The sequence below is a fragment of the Borostomias antarcticus genome, assembly GCF_949987555.1.
Source record: "Borostomias antarcticus genome assembly, chromosome: 17".
Lineage (NCBI taxonomy): Eukaryota > Metazoa > Chordata > Actinopteri > Stomiiformes > Stomiidae > Borostomias > Borostomias antarcticus.
In genome coordinates, this window is record NC_140250.1 from 21329742 (window position 1) to 21346263 (window position 16522).

At 51.0% G+C, this 16522-nt stretch overlaps 1 protein-coding gene across 1 annotated transcript in view; it reads left to right on the forward strand.

The window, feature by feature from the left end:
- Positions 1-10584, forward strand: part of cps1 (carbamoyl-phosphate synthase 1, mitochondrial) — a gene marked incomplete at both ends in the record, with an annotated part of 45494 nt that extends 34910 nt beyond the window's left edge. The window contains 6 exons of the mRNA XM_084452097.1: positions 5384-5458; positions 5761-5859; positions 8306-8365; positions 8596-8708; positions 9952-10081; positions 10435-10584. Coding sequence (XP_084308223.1) covers positions 5384-5458; positions 5761-5859; positions 8306-8365; positions 8596-8708; positions 9952-10081; positions 10435-10584 — 627 coding nt within the window. The remainder of the gene's footprint in view (positions 1-5383; positions 5459-5760; positions 5860-8305; positions 8366-8595; positions 8709-9951; positions 10082-10434) is intronic.
- Positions 10585-16522: the final 5938 nt, after the last annotated feature.

Sequence of the window (16522 nt, forward strand, 5' to 3'; positions counted from 1 at the left end):
ATGGTAAATGGACTGCACTTACTGTATACGGCGCTTTTCCACCTTAGCGGCACTCAAAGCGCTTTACAACGGCCTCTCAATCACCCATTCACACACCAATGGCGGTAGCTGCCATGCAAGGTGCTAACCTGCTCATTGGGAGCAATTTGGGGTTAGGTGTCTTGCTCAAGGACACTTCGACATGTGGACAGTCGGAGCTGGGATTCGAACCGCTGACCCTTCGATCACTGAACGACCCGCTCTACCAACTGAGCTACAGCCGCCCCTGGGTTCAAGTCAACCCAGAGCTGCTTATACTGCGAAGCTTCCGCTATCTTCCGGAAGCCACCCGTTAGGGCGGTAGTGTGCCCAGCAGCGCGATGGTAGGACACTACTCAACCTGGCAACCCGCTAACTTTAGGTTATTACAGTCTCCAAAACGAGCCTATGAGGACAGAGGCACCATCCAAATACTGTAATGTTGGGTTGGGTTGAGCCCTTTGTCTCTGCATAGATAAGACTAAAGTTGGTGGCTGGTGGATTATATAATTAAAACTCTGAGACTAATGACTGTAATAGCAACCTGCTCACCTGTCAATTCCACCTATTGTGCCCCTCACACACACACACTGGTCCTAAAGACTGAACTACCTTCCTGACTGCCGTAACGCTGATGGCATAGAGGACTTCAGCCCACACACACTCCACACCAGAAGTGCCAGACGTGTAATATAATAACACACATTAAAGCCTACTGTATATCGGCTACATACTGTATTAAAACCTTTCCAGCCGACATGACGGGGGGGGAAAGGTAGCAATTACGACCGAACGCGTACCTCCGGCACCTTCCGGAACGCCGAGGCCCCTTAAGCGTTCCGGCGTTTCACTAACTTCCCGGCAGGTGGAATCGGAGCGCCGAGTGCGCGGGCGCCGGGTGCTGCGTGATTGCGCCGGGCTCCGTTCTCCCAAAGTAATCTCCTGTATAAATAACGACGGCGCCGCGGACGCCCCCAGCTCCCCCCCGCGCTGCCGTCGGCGACGCTCCGGCCTCCGGAACGCCGTGGAGCGGAATATTAAATGTGCCGGCGAATCCCCCCGGCGGGGCCCCCGTCTGGAAAGACTGCATCGTTTACCTGCAGTCAATGATATCGACTTGAGAAGTGCAGGTGGAGAGAGGGAGAGAACTGGAGAGAGAGAGAGAGAACTAGAGAAAGAGAGAGAGAGAGAGAACTAGAGAAAGAGAGAGAGAGAGAGAACTAAAGAGAGAGAGAGAACTAGAGAGAGAGAGAGAACTAGAGAGAGAGAACTAGAGAGAGAGATAGAGAGAGCTGAAGAGAGAGAGAGAACTGTAGAGAGAGATAGAGAGAACTAGAGAGAGAGAGAACTAGAGAGAGAGATAGAGAGAACTGGAGAGAGAGATAGAGAGAGAGGAAAGAGGAAGGGCAGCACCACTCTGGTCCCTCTCTGTGGTCATTTCCTGTGTGGTTGAGCGTCAGGCTGCTCATTTCACCTGCAGGCAGTCAGTCCATCTGTAACTGCACCCACCCCCTCCCCGCTCCTCCCACCCCCTCCCCGCTCCTCCCACCCCCTCCCCGCTCCTCCCTCCCCCTCCCCGCTCCTCCCACCCACCCCCTCCCCGCTCCTCCAACCCCCTCCCTGCTCCTCCAACCCCCTCCCCGCTCCTCCCACCCCCTCCCACCCCCTCCCCGCTCCTCCCACCCACCCCCTCCCCGCTCCTCCAACCCCCTCCCTGCTCCTCCAACCCCCTCCCCGCTCCTCCCACCCCCTCCCCGCTCCTCCCTCCCCCTCCCCGCTCCTCCCACCCACCCCCTCCCCGCTCCTCCAACCCCCTCCCTGCTCCTCCAACCCCCTCCCCGCTCCTCCAACCCAGCGGTCCCAGCGAAAGCGCTTCACCCCCCTGTGCCTGTGGGCGGAGTCACGGACATTGAACTCACAGTCTGAGACGACCGGTCTGGACCCGTCCCTTAACCTCTCGACCCAGCGGGGCGTAGTGTGTCCCTGCCGAGTCACCGCCTCCTCTACCGGTCACTGTACCCCCCCCCCCCCCAACAAGCTGTTAACACTGAGTGTGTGCTCCTGATTCCAAAGGTTTCATGAGTGACGCACACACACACACACACACACACACACACACGGCCTCTAGTCATCTGTAGACAGTCCCTCTCCTCCCTCTTTCCCACTAATAAGACGGCAACAGCCCCCCTACGACCTCCTCGTCCTCCCAGAGAGACCAGCAGATTGTGTTTTATCATCCTCAACTCCCTCACGTTCACCAGCAGGTTTTTTTTTCTCCTTGGCCTAACAAGTCCCCTGTTGTGTCATTTCCACACTCCGTCTCCACATCATCATTGTGACCAGCATCACAACAGCACTAGAGAGAGAGAGAGAGGGAGGGAGGGGGAGAGAGGGAGGGGGAGAGAGAGAGAGAGAGAGAGAGAGAGAGAGAGAGAGAGAGAGAGAGAGAGAGAAGTGTTTGGCGCCAGAGGGCCGGTGTCGTACCCAGCCTGAGGGAGCGGCGAGGCCCGACGGTCCACGTTTGCGGCGGTGGGGCGAGCGGGGCCACGTTTCCCGCCCGGCGCGTCGTACAGGTGTAGCGCTCGCGTCTCGAAACCCAAGACGGGTGGGGGTGGGGGGCTGGTTACCATGACAACCGCCGTGCGACGAGAGCACTACGATCTCGCACACCGACGGGCTCACGGCCGACGCCTCGTCCTCCCAGGAGAGGCCCCGGGGTGGGGGGTCATGGCGGGTCGTCCGTCCGTGCAAATCCTCTGGTCCAACCGGTCGGCCCTCACATACCAGAAGACTGACCGCTACCCCTCCTGTAGCTAGGCCCGTGAAGGAGGAGGATGGAACGATCAGTGCTTTCCCATGAGCTCGACAGTCACATGGCGCGCACACACACACACACACACACACAGACACACACACACACACACACAAACACACACACACATACACACAGGGGTTCTCTGGGGCGAAGAAGCATCAATAAGCAGATGAATCAGCCGCCGTCTCGGCATCAGTCTCTGCCTCTTAACCGTTGGCATGCTAACGCCAGAGCAGCACTCATCCACAGCTGATGAGCTGGAAGAGGATGAATCCTTGAAGCTGGCGCGTGTGCATGACCGTCGTCCAAACAAACGGCACGCTGCCCGGCTTCCTAACCACACCCCCGTCTCCTCTACTCCCTTTCTCCCTCCTCTATCTCTCCTTCCCTCTTTCTCTACCCCTCCGCCCGCCTCCTCCCTCCCTCCCTGTGCAGGGTAATAGGAGCTGTCTGCTTCTAATTGGGGAGATAAGAAAGGCTTTCCACACCGGGCAAATCACTCCAATATCTCTCTTAACACAGCGAGAAGGAGCCGGAGAAACGCCGCCCTCCCCTGTCCTCCTCCGTCGCTTGTCCTCTCCTCCCCCCTCCTCCCCTGTCCCGCCCCCGCCGCCCCCCCGCCCCACACACACACACCCAACACACACACACACACCTCACTGCTTCCACACGGCTCACTGATGGCAGCCTGTCAACGCCACTGAATATAAAACAGGCCGAGACCTCAGAGTCTGTGTCTGTGGCCTCACTCTTTCTTTCTCTCTCTCTTTCTTTCTCCCTCTCTTTCTCTCTGTCTCACTCTCTTTCTCTGTCACCGCCCCCCCCATCTATCTTTCACCCAACCCCCCCCCCCCCCCCCTCTCTGTCTACCTCTCTTTCTCTGTAAGCCCGCTCTCTCTACCTGTATTTCACTCAACATCCCTTTCTCTCTCTCTCTCTTTCTCTCTCCCCCTCTTTGTCTCAGCTAGCTCTCTCTACCTATCTTTCACTCTCCACCCCTCTCTCTCTCTCTCTCTCTCTCTCTCCCTCTCTTTCTCTGTCCGCCCGCTCTCTCTACCCATCTTTCGCTCAGCACCCCCCTCTCTCTCTCTCTAAGAAGTAGAAGGCTTTATTTGTCACGATGACATGGCCGACACGATACACACAAACATGCAGTAGGACGCCGCCGATTAAATGTCCCCTGCTCTCATCCCTGCTCTCATCCCATCCCGTCGTCCTTCCCCCAAGGGCAGACGAGGCATGAGTCGTGCCCAGGGGCCAATCCAAGGGCCCCTGTCCGTCTTCGCCGGGGACGGGCAGCTTTAGCGATCCGTTCTCCTCCATTGGAGGGAACCCTTGCGAACACACGTGGAGAACATGGAGAACATACCTGGAGAACTCCTCCCAGAAAGGCCCGGAGACCTTCTCGCCATGAGGCGACAGTACTAGGTACCGCGCCACCGTGCCGCACATGAGCGATTTGGGGGTTCAGCGTCTGGCTCAAGGACACTTCGGCACAACGCTGGGACCTTGGATCGAACCGGGGACCTTGGATCGAACGCTGGGACCTTGGATCGAACCGGGGACCTTTCTCTCATCGCCAGGGAGTGTTAAATTGAAAATAGCTGAGACAATCTATCCCCAGTGAAAATAGAGGAGACCTCTCTCAACCTCCCTCTCTTTACTGTGTGTGTGTGTGTGTGTGTGTGTGTGTGTGTGTGTGTGTGTGTGTGTGTGTGTGTGTGTGTTGTGTGTCTCTCTCTTCACTCTCTCTCTCTCTCACTCTCTCTTTCCCAAGGCAAAACAGATATGAGTGGATATGTGTATGGAGTTTAAACTTGCAGCTTGGTGTACCCAGGAGGTTTTTGGGTGTGGTGTGGAGTATTTGCCACCCGTAGGTGGCAGCCTTGTACTCAAATGGATTTCTTCTGAAACGTACCCTTGCACCCTACATCGTCTACTGTATCTCTGACCACACAGGGTTATTCATTGGTTCCTACATACCTGACCTATGTATATATACTGCATGTTTGATATTGAATACGAAAAACTATTTAAAAGGGAAACATTATGCGTTGGGAAATTCCCCAAAAGATCTGAACTTTGACCTTCGCATGAACAAGGTTCCCCAGCACCCTCTGCATTGACATGTTCTTTAGCACCGTTAGCTCTGTTGATCTGCCGTATTTCACACATTTCCTGGTCACCGGGCGACTCAGGACTGAATCCTGCTCTCAGGCGACCTGATACTAATGGCGCGTTCCAGGCAACCCGTAACTCGTGTTTTTCCCGACCTCCTACACGTGAAAATGCTCTGGAATGGCAGTCAAACCCGTAACTTCCCACCCGGCAACTGGGAGTACATCGATCTGTACTAGTTCACGGGTGGGAAGTTACGGGTTTGACTGCCATTCCAGAGCATTTTCACGTGTAGGAGGTCGGAAAAACACGAGTTACTGGTTGCCTGGAACGCGCCATTACAGTACTGGTCGAGAAAGCTCCGCCCATTCTGTGTAGACGGTTCCGTGGTCAACGTTGACGACGTCTCTTCCTGGTCATGTTCTCCGACAGGCTCCCATGTTCTCCTGGCCTCGTCTGCGTGACGCCGACCCGGTTCTACGCTGCGAGATGGCGTCCACTGGAGAGGTATGTACACACACACACACACTTATACACACAGACACACAGTCACACACACTTACAGTATGCATACATATGCACACAGGCATTCGCACACACTCACAAACACATATATACACAGGCACTTGCATGTGCGCACACACACACACACACTTATACAGTACACGCACATATACACACACAGGCACTCGCGCTCACACACACATACAATGGAAAAACACACAAACACTCACGGAGAGACACAAAGACACATGTGCACCAACGGACCAAGGCGAACAGGAGTTATTGTTTTTCCTCTGTGTCTCCAGGTGGCTTGTTTTGGACCAAACATCTATTCAGCCTTCCTGAAAGCCATGCTGTCCACGGGCTTCAAGCTCCCACAGAAGGGCATTCTGATCGGGATCCAGGTAAGGGAGGAAGTCAACCGCCCGCGAGTGTAGCCGTCGCGCGCGAGGAAGAGGATAGCCTTTTCCGCGCAATCGTCCTTGATCACACCGAACCTACTGAAGGCCTGCAATCTGTCAATAACGCTTCCCGAAAGCCGTTCCCAATGAATATAAAACACGCGAGCCTCTGATACCGTCCGCGGACAGACAGCCAATCGAAGGCCACACACTGTGATGAAGTGTCTCCCCGAAATAAAAGATGCATGATTTTGCAGGGCCACGCCAGGCGATGAAAAGGCGTCTGAAAAAGGTCGGTCAAAAAAACTGCCGCGCACGCACTGCTGCCCGGATGAATGGGCCGGCCCCATGTGCGACGTGTAGCGGTCTAATTACACAGTATATGATTGGCCCCGGGCTCCCAGCCACACTGCGGCTCTCTGAAGTGGAGGCCGACGCCATCCCCGTCATAAATTGTAATCGATCAGAGGCTCCAGTGGCTGGCTTCAAGAGTAGGGAGATGTTGAGTTACGCTGTCGTCGTGGGTGGGCTCGATTTACGTGCGTGTGTGTGTGTGTGTCCGTGTGTGTGTGTGTGTGTGTGTGTGTGTCCGTGTGGGCGCGTTTGGAGGCCCAAGAGAAAGGTAAGTGAGAAAAGGCTGTGCAGGGTCGTTGGTCTCTCTAGGTCTCTCTTTTCATCACACGCTCTCTTATAACACGCTCTGTAGGCTGCCAGAGCTCTCTGTCACTCATGACTTTATTCATTCCCATATATCCCTTTTCTTCTTTGTTGTTCTCCCTCTCTCTCTCTTATCCTCTCCTCCTCTCTCCACCTCTCACTTTCTCCATCACCCACCCCCTCCCAGCCCACCCCCCTCTCTCTCTCTCTTTCTGACTCGCCATCTCTCTCTGTGGCGGGCGGCATGTTGTGTCCTGTGAAGCGCAGATGGGAGCTGACAGCGGTTTATTTCTCTCCCGATGGGCCTCCACATGTCACTAGCGCTCAGCGAAACAGACGGGAGATCCTCGCACCGTAACCAAGCCTGGGAGGTGTGGTGCTGCTTAGTGGTCTGGTAGTCTGCCAATGCTGTCATATCAAAGAGAGAAATCGGAGAGATCTGGGAAACATGTCGTCCGCTTTGGGGTTGCACAAGGTTGCGGCCTCCGTCCGAGCCCCTTTCGGTCCTGTTAGGTACGGCCAACATAACGTTGGACGAGCTACCGTTCTCCGTATGTACAGTCCCTTTACCCACCATAGGAAAAAACCCTTAACCCTTTTAGTACAGTCAGTACAGTGCCAACATTTCGAATATTAATTGGATTGTCTCTATATTACTAGAAAGCGCAGTTTCTCAGCTTCCAGGTTGGAATGTTTGAATTTGTTAGATTATTTTGATATTTTTACAATTTTGCTGGTGACGTGGGTGTATTCAAATTGTTAATTAGGTCTCTGCCTAGTAGGCAATGAAAAGCTCGCCTAATTGGTGCCGCAGAGAAATTGTAAAGGTACTTACAGTTGCGCGAGGGTTTCAGGAACACGGCGGGTGGGTTTTGAAAGCTTGCCGTTGCTAATAAATGTAATAAAAAAATTACTTAAACATTTTTGGTGGTAACCAAAAAAATGTCTGGACTTCTGCATTTTTATGCCATGGATGGCCAATCACAGCACTTGAAATGGCATACAAATTAATTTAGATTTAGTTTTTAACCTTCATAGGTGACTAATCCACTGAGAAATGAACCTCCACTTTCCGCAGTCACGGATGTGCAGGAGATGAGCCAGCTTCGGTGAAAAAAATTATTAGTTCCACTTGACAGATTTTTGGTCCAAAATGGTCACAAACTGAATAATAACTGTCTTGATATTTTCTATTATTTTTATCAAGTGGGTTTATCTTCCATCTTATTTTACATTAACTATGGCACTCTATCCCTGATTTTATATTCATTTTATGTATATTTTTATGTGAAGCATAAATCAAGACAGCTTTTTCTTCCCACCCCCCATCGGACAATGTTATTTTTCTTCCCTCTTGAAACTCCTCGAATTTATTTCCATGTGAGGCTGTTTGTCATTCATTTCCAGCTCTTCATCTCCAGGTCTGGAGATGTGCTGTGCTCCAGGGTTTGTGCTCTATGATACAACTGCTGTGTTCTGTTCTAAATCTCCGGTAGGACAGGCGGCCTGAAACCTCCATTGGAACCCCCCCCCCCCTCACAGCCCCCTAACGGCAGGCCTAGCCGCGGTTGAGAATCCGACACGCGTCCGTCGTGGTTAAGTCAACGTGGCCGGGGAGCGCCCCTATTTATTAGTCAGGGGGCGGAGTCCGGGGCAGCACTGTCTGAGATACGGCCCCGCCTCCTGTGGGGGGCGTCACCTCCAATGCTCTCTGAACGTGGTTTTTGATGTATCCCAGGTCACTCTCCCTCTTCCCTGACCCACATCCTCTGTCCGTCTCTCTGTCCCACAGCATTCCTTCAGGCCCAACTTCCTGGCCACTGCACACCAGTTGAACGAAGAGGGCTTCAAGGTGAGAACTGATCTCTCTCTCTCGCTCCCCCTCTCTCTCTCTCTCCCCCTTCCCTGGGTGCGCTCGATTAAAGCTCTCCTGGCCCAGCGGACGAGCGCGGCTCACACTCTTTTTGAGGTGACTCGCATCAATCCCAGCGCACGGAGAAAGCTCGGATCAAGTGCACGTCGGTGTCACTCTTTGAGCGTTTGTGGAGGTCCGCTGAACCTTGCCCTCTGTCTCTCCCCTAGCTGTATGCCACTGAGGCTACATCCGCCTGGCTCACCGCCAACGACGTGCCCGCCACCCCGGTGGCCTGGCCCAGCCAGGAGGGAGGAGATGCCAGTCTGCCCAGCATCAACAGGTGAGCAAAAGCCAACCAGAGAGATTCACCATGTACTGCAGAAGACCTGACCTTGTCTGTAGAAGACCTGACCTTGTCTGCAGAAGAGCTGACCTTGTCTGTAGAAGACATGACCGTGTCTGTAGAAGAGCTGACCTTGTCTGTAGAAGAGCTGACCTTGTCTGTGGAAGACCTGACCTTGTCTGCAGAAGACCTGACCTTGTCTGTAGAAGACATGACCGTGTCTGTAGAAGACCTGACCTTGTCTGCAGAAGAGCTGACCTTGTCTGTGGAAGACCTATAACTGTAGATGACCTGACTGTGTACACTAGAAGACCAACTGTAAATGTCCATTTCTGGAAAGGTGCTTTATCTGGGGGTGGTACTGTACTGTAGGTAAGTCCAGTGGCATCTGACCGGTGAATGAAAGGTTGCTGGTTCATGACCTGGCCACTTTACAATCACTGCCTACCCTTGAGCAAGGTCACTAGCTCTGACTGTCTGGCTGACTGCCAAAGGTACTTAACCCCAACACTAGCTCTGTCTGACTGACTGCCAAAGGTGTTTAACCCCAACACTAGCTCAGCCTGTCTGACTGTCTGCCAAAGGTACTTAACCCCAACACTAGCTGTGTCTGACTGACTGCCAAAGGTGTTTAACCCCAACACTAGCTCTGACTGTCTGCCAAAGGTACTTAACCGCAACACTAGCTCAGCCTGTCTGTCTGACTGCCAAAGGTACTTAACCCCAACACTAGCTGTGACTGGCTGCCAAAGGTACTTACCCCAACACTAGCTCAGCCTGTCTGACTGACTGCCAAAGGTACTTACCCCAACACTAGCTGTGACTGGCTGCCAAAGGTACTTACCCCAACACTAGCTTAGCCTGTCTGACTGACTGCCAAAGGTACTTACCCCAACACTAGCTCAGCCTGTCTGACTGGCTGCCAAAGGTACTTAACCCCAACACTAGCTGTGACTGGCTGCCAAAGGTACTTACCCCAACACTAGCTCAGCCTGTCTGACTGACTGCCAAAGGTACTTAACCCCAACACCAGCTGTGACTGTTTGTCTGACTGCCAACAGGTTTCACATGGAAAGTGTGACACAGACACACGCAGACAGGGAGGGATTGTTTCCCAGGCTGTAAGTCTAGCTAGCGTCCTGGTATGACCACTGTGCTACAGTATGCTTAATTCTCCTGTGTGTGTGTGTGTGTGTTTGTGTGTGCGCGTGCATGTGTGTGTGTGTGTGTATGTGCGCAGGCTGATCAACGAAGGCCACATTGACCTAGTGGTGAACCTGCCAAACAACAACACCAAGTTCCTCCGAGACAACTTCCTGATCCGCAGGATGGCGGTGGACCACGGCGTGGCCCTCATCACCAACCACCAGGTCTGGACCGCTCTGTCTGTCTGTCCAGACCGCTCTGTCTGTCTGTCTGGACCACTCTGTCTGTCTAGACCGCTCTGTCTGTCTGGTCTGGACTGCTCTGTCTGTCTGCCTGGACCGCTCCTGTCTGTCTGCCTGGACCACTCTGTCTGTCTGTCTGGAACTCTCTTTTTGTAAGTCTGGACCGCTCTGTCTGTCTGAAATTTGGCATTGCTGCCATTTTGAAGACATGTTATCTTGTTCCAGCTGAGAATGTTCTATGTGTTGTGACTAATATAGCTGTGACTCAATATAAAGAGACAAAACACGGCTGATGAGTTGTGATAAATACCCTGGCTCTCTCTGCTCCACCACAGGTGGTGAAACTGTTTGCGGAGGCCATTAAATATGCCAGTGATCTGGACACCACCAGCCTGTTCCACTACCGCCAAACGGAGGACATCCAGCGACAGAAGGAAAGCAGGGAGGCCACCCAGCAGGCCAAGGAGGCGATGCAGCAGGGCTAGATGGAGCCTCAAGCCTGGATCCACATACCCCTCGCTCCTCCCTAAAACACTACACACTTGGGGCGGGAGGGGGGTGGGGCATTTGAATCAACGCAAAAAAAAGGACTAAGATCCTCATTGTGGTCTTTCACTGGGTCAAATGTAACTCCTGGGGTCCACAAATATCCACATAGCCTTTGCCACATCCAAGATGAGACGGTTCGTAGCAGAAGCTTCCTTAAGTGGTACGGTACTCTGTACGATGACTGCTACTCGTCTTGGGTCCTCTGTGACGGTCCAGTTTTGGAGGGGAGTCGTAGCCTGTTTCTAGCTGCCTGGGATAACGCACTCTGATACCAGGCACGAAAGGGAAAACGCCATTTCCCTGAAACTCATAAAACCAGAGACGTCGCTTGATATCTGGGGAGAAGAAAGAGAGCTCATGTTGCTTTTGAAATTTTGATGAAAGCGCACCTAAGGGCTGTGTTCTTATTTACACTCAAGTGCATTGTTTCCTTTACTATGTCCTCTTTTTGGTACCATAAGTTTATTTGACTGAAAGTTGGCTATTTTATGTGAAATGTGTAATTTCCAAGACCTTTGGTTGCTCTGGCCAGTTCCAAAGCATATCTTTCTGTTTATTATTTTTAAGAGCAATGCATTTGCATCACTTTTTTTACTCAAGGTGTTGTAATAATAGCACTGCTAAGGTGAACTGAAGGTGATCTGACATCTATGGTTAACCAGTAGGTGAATAATAATAGACATTTTGGGAAATTCACCCCTCTGCTTGTTAACACCAGCTTGGTCAGTGGCCGATCCTTTACCCAGAATGCATCACTCATGCACCTGGTTTGGGACTAAAGGACTTAAAGGAGAATGCTCGTTTTTGACAACCTGGACCTTATTTACGGCATATTATAAGACGTTTGACTCACCGAGATAACTATGTCTTTATGAATCGCTAGTTGTGCTTACATAGAGCGAGGGCTTGTTGTGGTTTTTCACATGCCTCTGTAATATGATCTTTAGAAACGTATTTAGAAACGAAATAGCTTCCCCACTTGCTCCAGCACGCATGTGCACAGCGTGCTGGAGCAACGCTTGCGCGCTGTGCGCATGCGTGCTGGAGCAAGTGGAGAAGCTATTTTGTTTCTAAAGACGTTTCTAAAGATCATATTACAGAGGCATCTGAAAAACCACAACAAGCCCTTGCTCTATGTAAGCACAACTAGCGATTCATAAAGACAGATTGATGAAAACAACCGTTTCGCGGCAGAAAATAGATTTTTTAGAAGCTGCATTCTCAGTGCCCCGTCCGCCGCCATTACATGGATATACTTGGCTCGCGCTGGATTTTAAATTTCTTCTACAGGCCTCCGAATTACACCAAAGTTATCTCGGTGAGTGAAAGTCTTATAATATGCCGTAAATAAGGTCCAGGTTGTCAAAAACGAGCATTCTCCTTTAATACGGTGTTTTGGACTCTTAGGTACGTGTGTCCTGAATGTGTGTAATACTGTATTATTTGCAACGTCATGGAACCAAGTTTCTCCCAAGAGCTGCTGTCTAGAAGTCAGATGGGTGTACTATTGTCTGTTGACGATGCTAATTTTCCATCAAGCAGCTGATGAATTCTCTTTCTCTAGATGTAGCCTATTACTGTATATTTGGAAACCCATGCTTGTACTTCAAACTGCTCTCCCATTTCAAACATCTGGCACCGTAAACAAATTCTGCATTGAAATCCAATAAAGCTCAGTATTCACCATTAGTATTCAGTTGTTTCAATGTTCATCATTATTTTATATGATTTTATCCCTGCATATGCTCGGTATGGTAAGGCCAGTCCTTGGAGATATCAGCCCTGTGGCTGAGTGTGTTCAATATTGCGATATATTATGAAGCAGCAGGTGTTCCTCCTCCCACGCCTGCGGGCTCAGCCTCTGTTCTGGGAGAGAGAGAGAGGCGGAGTGTGGCTGTATTGGAACGTGAGCTGCGGTTGCGTGTTTGTGTGCTGCTACCACCGTGAGCACCAGCCTCTGCTCCAGGGCACAGCCCACGCTGAGGGATCGAGGGGCCAACTAGCCTCCCTGCCAGTCCAGCCCTCGTTAGCCTCCATCCATCAAGTCTTTCTAACCTCTCCTCCAGACCTCTCATCCATAGTCTGTTCTCTCTTCTCCAGACCTCTCATCCATGAAGTCTCTGCTCTCTCTTCTCCAGACCTCCCATCCATACTGTAGTCTCTGTTCTCTCTCTTCCAGACCTCCATCCATCCAGTCACTGCTCTCTCTCTCCTCCAGACCTCTCATCCATAGTCTGTTCTCTCTTCTCCAGACCTCCATCCAGTCTCTGTTCTCTCTTCTCCAGACCTCCATCCATCCAGTCTCTAATCTCCCCTCCAGACCTCCTCCCCTCATCCAATCTCTGTTCTCTCTCCTCCTCCCCTCCATCCATCTAGTCTGTTCTCTTCTCCAGTCCTCCATCCATCTAGTCTTGCCCAGTCTGTCCTCTGTCCCCCCACGCGTCCACCCTCGTCCTCTCTTCCCGCGTTCTTCCCAGACACCCAGTCTGATTGTAAGTCTTTGCTGTGTCCCCTGTCTGCTGGTCCCTCCGTGCTGCCTAGCCCTATATCATCTACAGCCATGTTTACAGTGACTGAAGTACAGAGGTATTGAACAGCACATGGCTACAGTAGCTAGGCAACAAGGAACAGCAAGCTAAGTTTTTTATGTCTGCGAAGGGAGATAATTGCCTGTAGCCTGACCACCTGAACACAGCGGCTACAAATCCCTCTTTGATTAAAGTGCGGGGCTGTTAATGTAAGTTTGACATTTGAAGTTGAATGTTTGAAGTTGGAATCTTTCAAATTGGCCTCAAATGCTCTTGTTTAGTTCCTGAACTAAATATATTCTCAATGTCAAGCAGTGTACCTGTTATGCTTGTAAAGAAAGGCAAAACCAATCTCTTGGTTACCAATGACAGCTTCATTCCCAAGACAGAATTTTTAAATTGTAGTTGTATAATGAAAAATGATGGGCTGTACTAAGTTTGAGAAATGAGGTTAAATGAATCTCTTTCATTAGGCTACCGATGACAAGTCCATAGAGTGACTTTGTCCCCCAATAGGCAAGCACTCGTGGTAAAAACAGGTTTGAAATAGAATTTGGGGCACGGTACATAACTGAGAAGACTTGTCTGTCTGTTTCACTTAGGACCAGCAGGAGGAGCTGTAGACACACGCTGTACACTAAAATGAGTGGACTTGCCAGCCTAGCTGTGTGTGCGTGTGTATGTGTGTTTGTGTGTGTGTGTGTGTGTGTGTGTGTGTGTGTGTGTGTGTGTGTGTGTTTGTGTGCGTGTCTGGACATGTTTGTAGAATGGATATCCTGCTGGCTATCTCCACCCCAGTGCTTAGCCCTGCTCCACACACACACACACACACACACACACACACACACGCACGGTTTCTGCCCATCAGTCACCTCGGGGTGAAACGGGGGACAGTTGAGAGAGGGTGAGAGGACTGTGTCTCTGTCCCTTCACAGCTCTGAGGACGGGCATCAAATGGACACTTCCCCGGTCGGAGGGATGGTCTGGTCACTACGGCAACGCCGCTGCCAGCCTGATGACTGAGTCAGCCAGAGATTGACAAATGCAAACAACCGATGGAGAAGACGCCAGAGAACACAAAATGCAGAAAACAACGGTTATTTACTGTGATGAAAAAATGCAGCAATGTTGACAAACAAAAAAACTAACTCCGGGCAGTTTATACAGATGGTCACTCATCACAGATGGCCACTCATCACAGATGGCCTCCCAGACCCATCAAGGTCCACTTAGAGAGTGGTGGTGAGGGGGGCGGGTTGAGTCTCATCCAGGAATGTCAGAGCGGGCTCGGCCTGGCTGGCTGGTGTGTTAGGTAGGGTGTGTCATTGTAAGGTTGTGGGGGGAGATTCAAGGGCCCCAGCTTGGATGTTGGGAAGCCCTGCTGGGCCATTCGAGGAGGCTGTCCCCAGATGACTCCTCCCCGCAGCTGTGATTGGCAGACGGGCGGCCGTGGGGGCCCAGCTCAGGCTGGAGCGGCGCCCTCAGCCTGCGGGGCACCAGGGGACAGTTGGACACCCTAAAGGGATTGTGGGAATTTGCATGCAGCCCGGAGAGAGCTGTCAGACGTGGTTGATCCATGCGTTTTTTACCTGTGTGTGTGTGTGTGTGTGTGTGTGTGTGTGTGTGTGTGTGTGTGTGTGTGTGTGTGTGTGTGTGTGTGTGAGTGAGTGAGAGGCAGAGAGAGAGAGAGAGGGGGACCAAAGCGAGGGACAGGGACCAAAGAAATGAGGGGGAAAGGAGAGAAAGAGAGAGCACGGCGTGCAAGAGAACGGTGGGCGTGGATAGAGTGAGTGTGTCCATTAGCGTAGCAGCGTGTGTAATGCGCAAGCGCAAGTGCTATTTCACGCCAACCGATAGGGGCGCTGACGCAAGGCAGCAAGGTGCGCTCAGAGTAAACAAAACACTAGCGTGGAGCGAGGCCAGCATTCTGACCCCCTGGAAGAGCGCATGCGTAGCTCTCACCAAGACACACTCAGACACTCAACCGTTAATTACAACCTACACAACAACACAGCAGCAGGACAATCCCCTAACATGCAATGTTCCTGTAGCTCCTGTAATTACGCCCAATATAACACTCGTTAGACTCTTAGTAAATACCTATGCTGGCTGTGAGGCGCTCCCCATTAGCTCTAATGCTTTCTCCCAGCAATGATGATTACACAGCTTAATTGTTTCCCTAGCCGTCGTGGGGTTAGCGTTAACATCAGCTACCTGTGTAGCGGCGGAGTCACCACATGTCCATGTCCTCTGGACTGGTTCAACACCTGTTGTCACCCCCCCCCCCTATTTGAAATAATTTCTGTTACTTATCTGTGCTTGATTGTTCTTGTCTAATTGGTCCTTCCCCAACATGCAAACCCCGCCCTCCTCCAGGCAGACTCAAGCAAGCATAAAGCAATTGAAAGGTTTTTTTGTGCGTGTTACCACAAGAGGCAGTGGTCCCAGAACCTGCAGTTCTATGTTGCTACCACAAGAGGCAGTGGTCCCAGAACCTGCAGTTCTATGCTGCTACCACAAGAGGCAGTGGTCCCAGAACCTGCAGTTCTATGTTGCTACCACAAGAGCATTTACCGTTTTTGGCCACAGGAGGGCAGCAACAGGCTTAGATAGACAGTGGCCGTGTCCGAAATGCCTGCTACCTGCTATATAGCATAGCGGGGCAGAGCGAAGGAGTTTTTAAATGTAAGTATTGACTTAATTTGTCGATGAAAAAAATATTTTTTCTGTCCGATATCTTAGTTATAACGACACAGAGCTACAAATGCAGTTTTGTGTTTATATGTGGGGTTGAAATTGATTTCAAGAACTCACGATTTTGTAGCTAACTAGCCATGGAAACGCAACGTTACCGGCTAAGTTAGCCAGCCAGTGGCTATTTAGTTTATTTGTGTGAGTATTTCTGTTAGTTAAACATTATATTTCTTTATTATTTCAGAGACCACATACCCACAGTCTAGAGTCTACAGTCTAGAGACACACTTGTTTAAAAAGGTATTTTAACCCTGGTATGAATTTGTGATAGAGAAAACGACAACTGTGGACAATGACTTCTTGAAATTGTATGAATTCAAGAGACAAGATATTTGATACAGTATGCCTGGACTATTTTGTTCTTTCCATCATATCCTGCTGTTTCAAAATAGCATTGAATAGAATAGAAGTAGGCCTACTGTATTTTTCCCAGAGGGAACTTCAAGATGTGGCATTCGGATAAGAACATACAGGAAGTGGCCTATAATGATGATGACATGTACAGAGTCCACTGGAGTACATACAGGAACACATACAGTAACAATATGCAGTACTATAACAATAATAAGCTTATTAATATCAAGCACGGACG